The sequence below is a fragment of the Dendrobium catenatum genome, unplaced genomic scaffold (genome assembly GCF_001605985.2).
Source record: "Dendrobium catenatum unplaced genomic scaffold, ASM160598v2 original_scaffold_197996, whole genome shotgun sequence".
NCBI classification, from domain to species: Eukaryota; Viridiplantae; Streptophyta; class Magnoliopsida; order Asparagales; family Orchidaceae; genus Dendrobium; species Dendrobium catenatum.
Window position 1 is genome coordinate 206,013 of NW_021516413.1, and position 7,496 is coordinate 213,508.

Genomic DNA, 7,496 nt, shown 5'->3' on the forward strand with positions numbered 1-7,496 from the left:
CTGTCTACTCCTATTTATCTGTTTAGGAGGATCGGCTTTTGTAGGCTTCATGCATTTGTTTATTGAATTATCCTGATTATAAGCCTTGAAGTCCTAATATGAATGTATTAAAACAAATATACCGGTCGTCACAACCGTGTATTTGTTCGAGAGTTCGAATCCTGTCGACTTCTATTGATCCGCATAGAAGGATTAGGTTCGAACTTGAATTCACTTATTGATCAGCGCAGCATCCCTATGTGTCACGTGTGTACCAATAACACGCTCATCGGGGCCCATACGGGTGTTTGAAAATTTCATTGATTTGGTATACCCCTTTGTGCACCTATGTGTATACAAGCTATGGTGCACGTGCAGGGGTAGCTTGAAATAGTTGTAGTTGTGTAGGTAATTGTCATTTGGATGCACACAACTTCTCATTTGAGATCTTATACACGCCTTCTGTCCGCTAATACGAGTGTTGTGGATCCGGTGGCGATATGGTCTTGATGTTATGAGGCATCTCCTCATCTTGATGTTGACTCCCCTTTTCTCATTCACCGGGGAGGGACTTTGAAATCAGTTATTGCTGCCTTGAAAAGAGCTCTTTTCAGGATCTTCAGTGTAATAGACTTGTTATTTCCGGTGTTTGCGAGCACCAGAACTGTTTTCTTCTTAAGTATAGGATTAATAAATTGCTTGGGAACATCCCTTTCTTTCTGCCAGGGGGTGTCCTCTTTCATATATAGAATTATCTTTATGCCCAATATGCTAATGGATCTTGATCATCGTTGTCGTAGTCGATATCTGTGCTTGTGCTCACAGTGGTTCGTTGTACCTACGAGGTATCCACTATTGTTATCCACAAGTATTCATTTCCAGGGGACCGCTGTATTCACTACGACCTCCTGAAAGTGTTTGTAGAAGGGTCATTTACGTCAGTATCGTATCCACCTTTCACCAATCTCAGATGGTTTTTCTAATTGTACTTGTTTATAGGGGACGGTCCTCTTTCGTACACCGGGTTGCCCTTGTATCCGACGTACTTGAAGATCTTGATCACCACTTTCATAGGTGATATCCATACTCGTGTCCACAGTGATTCATTATACTTATAATACATTGTTGTTATCCACAAGTATCCATTTGCAGGGGACCGCTGCATCTACTACGACCTCCTGAAAATGTTTGTAGAAGACCCATAATTTCTGCATCATATCCACCCTTTCACCAATCTCGGGTGGTTTGCTTTGATGTATTTGATCTTGCTTGTAGGGACGAATCTTTGATTGCTATATATGGGTAGGACTCGTACACCTTACAACTATCCATTGCTTCTTATAAGTATAGTGCATTGACCTTATGGGGACTGTTTTAGGAGTTCTTTACATTCATCTTTCGTGTGCATCGAGATTTCATCTTCCACTTGTAACTTGTTGTTAACTTAGAGAACTGTGCATTTAGACTTTGATTTGTTCATTCATCCAAAGCCCAGTCTTATGTGTTCCATCAGACTCGAGTTCAAGGTTCAATTCATGCTTGAGTCTTGTATGTTGTTATGTGTTCAGCTCTTTGTATCCCATTCAATCTCAATAATCTAAGGCGACTTTCTCTAATCTAATCTGTCACTAGAGCTACTCCAACCTTTTCACGAATAAGCTAGTTTCATATCTTGTCTCTATGAGCAAATCCACTCATCCACCTGAGCATTCTCATCTCAGCAATACTTAACTTAATATTATGCTTCTCTTTTGCACCATAAAGCATTGAAGGTCTCACCACCATCTTATAAAATTTTTTCTTAAATTTTAGTGGTACTTTTCTTCCACTTGAACCATCCAAGTTGAATTCTACTAATAATATCCACATCTATTTCACCATCACTTTGAACAATAAACCCAAGATATCTAAAACGAGTATACTTATTAGTGACTTGATCGTTCAAAGTCGCAAACCCTCACTAGATCTTTTATTACTAAAATTACACTACATGTATTCAGTTTTAGATCTTCTCAAACGAAAACCTTTAGACTCTGAGGTTGACCTCCATAATTCGAGTTTACCTTCAACTCCCTCTCTAGTCTTCTCAACAAGAAGAATATCATCAGCAAAAAGCATACACCAGGGTACATACTCTTGACAATCTCTAGTAAGAACATCCATGACTAAAGAAAAAAGATTAGGGCTTAAGGCTAATCTTTGATGTAATCCAACTGAAATTGGAAAATAATTGGTCAAACAACCTTTTGTGTTTGGACACAAGTAGCAAATCTTGCATGCATATCCCTAATGATTTGAATATACGCATTATTAACCCCTTTTTTTTCTAAAACTCTCCATAGCACTTCTCTTGCAACTGTATCATGTTCTTTCTCTAAATCAATAAATATTATTGGTTGATCCTCCTTATACTCTCTAAACTTCTCCGTCAACCTTCTCAATAAATGAATAGCTTCCATAGTAGACTTATCCGGCAAGAATCTAAATTGATTTTGAGAAACATTAGTATGACGTTATAACCTTTAGTCCACAACTCTCTCCCAAAGTTTAAAGTATGACACATCAACATAATTCCTCTATAATTTCTACAATCTTTTGTATCACCTTTATTCTTAAAAATAAGAATCAACACACTCAATCTCCACTCATCTGACATCTTTTTAATCTTCAAAATTATATTAAAAAGTTTATTAAACCAATAAATTTCTTCTATCTCCTAAGCATTTTCACACCACTATTGAAATATTATCAAGTGTACTAGTTTTTTGACATTTCTTTTTCTTTAAAGCCTCACAAACTTCACTTTTACTATTACGCTGATAAAAATAAAAATCTTTATTTTCATTTAGAGTGCTAAGGTCACTAAAGTCAATTGTATTCTCATAATTTTTATTGTAATCCTCAGCTAAATATTTCTTTCACATTTGTTGAATATCCTCTTCTTAAAAAAACACATTTTCATCTTCATCCTTAATGCACTTCACTTGAATTAAATTCGTACTACTTCTATATCTTTGTCTAGCTAACTTATACATATATCTTTCGCCTTTAGAATCTAATTTATTTTATAAATCATTAAAAGTTAAAATCATTGCATTGTAGAATTCTTTCTTAGATATCTTATGAGACTTTTTATATCTTTTTCAATTTTTAGAGTTTTGCATCTAAACAAATTATTATAACAAAGCTTCTTGTTTTTATCTTTTCTTGCACAATTTAATTCAACCACCATTTATTTTTATTATTAGGAGTTTTTCCTTTTGAAACTTCAAACACATCCTTTGCAGTATTCTTAGTTTTACTTGTTATTTTTTTCCCAATTAACATTCACTTCTTCATGCACAAATAAAATCTTAAGATCTCAAATCTTATACTCAAAAATATTTTTGTTATTATTCTTTAAATGTCCCATCTATTCTTAGAATAACGTTTTATTATATTTTTCATATTCTGCCCTTTCATCTTAAAGTCTAAAATTAATAAGCGATAATAGTTACCTAAACTTTCACTCGGAATAATTTTACAATCTTTGCAATCTAAACGATCAATTTTTCTTATAAGAAAATAATCAATACAAGTTTTACATATCCCATTCCTATACGCAATGAGATACTCATTTCTTTTCTTAAATAAGGTATTAGTAATTACAAAATTATAAGTTAGAGAAAAATCTAATATAGCTTTATCACCTTTATCAGTCGCTTCAAACTCAGCCACCATGAATACTTTTAAATACTCTACCTCTCTATAAACATGTTCATTCAAATCTCTTCTAATAAAAACTCTTTTTTCAAGAGATATCTTTTGAATTATTCTATTTTTTTTCAAAAGATTTTCATTTTTTTTAATTTTTTTTTTCAAATTTTTTATTTTAAACACATATCCAAACCTGCTTGAGAAGTATAAGCACTTATAATATTAATATTTTTAGCATCAACAATAATCTTCAGAGTTATAATTTTGACTTAAATTTTATCAAATTTTATAATATTATTTTTCAAACTCTTATCTATAATCACACATACACCATATCTAGTACCACTTCTATCAAAATGTCAAAGTTTAAATCATAAATTATTAATCTCCTTGGCCTTCTCTCCAACCCATTTAGTTTCTTGAAATCATAAAAGAATTGTATCATTCTATGAATCATAATATCATTTAAATCCATTAATTTGCATGTAAGAGAACCTACATTCCATGATCCTATCTAAATTCTAGTTTCATGTACTAGCTTCTTTGCCCACTTCCGCCCATGTTCTGGGAACTCTTGCCTGTTTAAAACTGCACCCGGGCACCGCTGCAACAACCCTTATACACTTTTTGTTGTCTTCAGGCCATACAACGCATCACTTCTAAAGAATGCTCTACCATTAGCACACTGTATTAAAGGATTTATGTCATGATTTTTGTACAATTTTTATGCTAGTTGTTGACCACCTCTACTTTTCTCATTCAGAACTTGGGACTTGACAATAGTTGTCTACTATGAATATTAAAATCAATATTCATGTTGCATAGAACTGAAAGATTAACTGTCCCTGGGTTTGCAATGTGTATTGAATTTTTACCAAAGCAACTCATTATCATTTCCCTTGAGCAGAGTAATCTTGGCAGTTTATCATTTAGGAAGAAATCATAAAATTGATACTGGTGTAATGACCACGCATCAGCATCCACAACGCAAAAGTATCTACATCTCTTATAACTTCTTGATAAAATCCCATTCATATCACTATACAATTTGAGGTTTGCAGAGTGAGATATTTTGGCAAAGGACCAATCAAACATGGGATCTGGATAGAATTTTCTTTATTACGAGACAGACAATAATAATCTTACCTTAGGTCTCTTAGCCCTCGTTTGTTTGCCCCATTGAGGTTCTCAACTAGACCTTATTCTCAATTGATAGGATTTTTGTAAATTCCTACCCAAGAACACACATTGTGACCCTTTTCATCTCGTATAGTTATCTCATTGTTTTATTCTTCTCGAAAACTCTATATGTAATGAGAAAAGGCTAAGAAAAGGATCCATTTGGGAAGGGGTAAGAGAATTGGTAAACAGGAGGGAGAACTCTTTTATGGATATTAGAGTGCACCCAAGAAAGTGAACTTGACATTTTATTTAAGAGGAAATGACTAGAAAAGCTTATTAGAGAATTAGAAAAAAATTCATTGCAATTATACTTGTTACAAGAGAAGAAATTTTTTGAGACATCAAAACAACAAACATTGTTTTTTTTTTTTCATAAAAATGAGGATTATAAACTACAACAAAGCTTTAGGCCTTGGTCATTTCCTTTATACGAGCGGATGGTGTAGTGGTTTTAAGTTTGGGGGGGGGGGGGGGGAGTTTGGGGGGGGGGTGGGGTGTTCCAATTACAAGTTGATAAAGAAACTCCCTTCATTAAAGATGCATGAAAACATTAATATGAAGTCAAAGAGATTTATCTCCTCACATTAAAAGAAGATAAATATAGTTCTTTAGGAAGGAGAAAGATGCATGAAAACATTAATATGAAGTCAATGAGATTTGTCTCCTCACATTAAAAGAAGCATAAATATAGTTCTTTCGGAAGGAGGGAGTAAGAAATTCTAAAATTCAAGGTCAATAAAATTCTACGAGTACGAGTGTATGATTGCCTAAGGTACAGGCATGATTATACATGGCAACACATCTCAAAAATAACTTTTTGTAGGTATCGAGATCCTGCATTTCCAATTGGCAAGTGGATTCACTCCCATGAATCTAATTAATGAAGAGATGGGTACATAAAAACACAATTTATATCACGGTATTGATGATTGTGACCTGTTACATCATAGATTCTATGGATTGATTAGAGAGAAAACACTTTTCTAATCCCTTATAAAAAATTAAGATAAATGAAATAATAATATAATAAACTTCTTAAAATAAAAATTAGGCTCCAAAACTAGTAGCTAGCATCGTATAAATTTTCTCTTTTAGATGCGAAGAGCTCATCTATTTTTAATGCCATTCGATAAAATCTCCCACCAAATTTAGCGATTTTGGAACATTGCTCTCGTGTTCCGTCTTACCCCTGATTGTTTATGTCTGATGACCTTTGTTGTTAACAGACGATTGAGATGCCGTCTGGTAATTTAAAGTCCGTTTTATTTTATTATTATTCATTCGTTGGTATGTAACTGGATCTGACCCTGTACGTTATTTTCTCCAGAGTTCAGAAAAAAGAATGCTGGAAGAAAATCTGGAACTAAAGGGAATGGGGGGACTAAGAAACGAAAATCTGAGGAAGAGCTTCCACACAAGGATGAGAATGAAGGCAATGCTTATGAAGAAAACAACTAAGCATTAGTTTTATGCTGCTGCTTTGAATTTTTAAATCCAGTAGTCTTAGCATGTGTGTTCTACGGTGGTATTTCTTTGGAAGCGTATTTCTCTAAGAGCTCTTCACATTGCTGAATCGTTCTAGTAATTTTGCTATTGTACTTCGGTAAGAATCTGCCAAGATAGATTACATGTTTATTTAAATATTTATGTTTTGTATTTGTGCACTCTCCCTATCAAGAGAATTAGCACTTATTCATAGGTTTAAATTATTTAGTTAAAAGTCGATTTAATCACTATTTTACATGGCATAACTTTAATCTTCCTTTGATTCCCTCCCTAACAAGTGATATCATAGCCGAGAATTGGATTGAGATTGAGTGGTTTATGTGGTTTGTAGTTCGAATGTTATATTGCTTTCCAATGTGGTTGAGCAAGATTCAGAAGTGAGTTACTCGCGAAGCTTCAATAAGATTTAGTAGGCTTTTATTGCATAATATTAAATATTATTGGAGTAATTATGTGAGATTGGAATGATGGTTTTATTTGAAAAGTTCTCATGCAAAAAAGAAAATTATTAAGACAAGTGAAATTATGAGTTTAGATTTCTATTACATAGCTGGAAAAATATATTATTATAAATTATCAAATTTATCCACCATTATTTATAGGCTTTAGCTTGATTTAAAAAATAAATTGATTTCTATAAGATTTAACTCAACTTTAATCTCTCTCCAATCTACTTATTAATTGAAAATAACTTATGAATTAATTTCATCTTTAGTAACAGTTTTGTCTTTCATCAAGCCTGAAAATAAAAGACCAAGGATGATTGAATGATATGTACAGTTTATCATAAATATTTGTTATTTATCTAGTAAAATCAACAAATATATTTTAAATGTTATCAATTAGATTATGTATTTAATTAAGCCATAAAAAGCTAATCGTATAAGTGCTGGTTATTTGTTCTAATTGAAATGAGTACTTTTAGAAAGCTCTTATACTTATGAGCAATTTTAGTTCAAGGTTTTTAATGAGCATAAGCTCTTGTACTTATGTACACCTCCCACTAAATAGAGAGAACTTTTGATAAGAAGAAAGTCAATATTGACGACCCGTGAGCTCTAGGCTAAGAACTTATTAACATCCTCAATGGCATTAAGTTGATACCTCTCCACCAATTAGCACCTACCCAGGCG

General features: G+C 33.0%; 1 protein-coding gene across 1 annotated transcript in view; it reads left to right on the top strand.

Moving 5' to 3' along the window:
• Nucleotides 1–6,616, top strand: part of LOC110094123 (DNA polymerase epsilon subunit 3) — a 29,227-nt gene extending 22,611 nt beyond the window's left edge. The window contains exon 3 of the mRNA XM_020819285.2: nt 6,185–6,616. Within this exon, the coding sequence (XP_020674944.1) occupies nt 6,185–6,315 (131 nt within the window). The 3' untranslated portion in view covers nt 6,316–6,616. The remainder of the gene's footprint in view (nt 1–6,184) is intronic.
• The last annotated feature ends 880 nt before the right edge of the window (nt 6,617–7,496 follow it).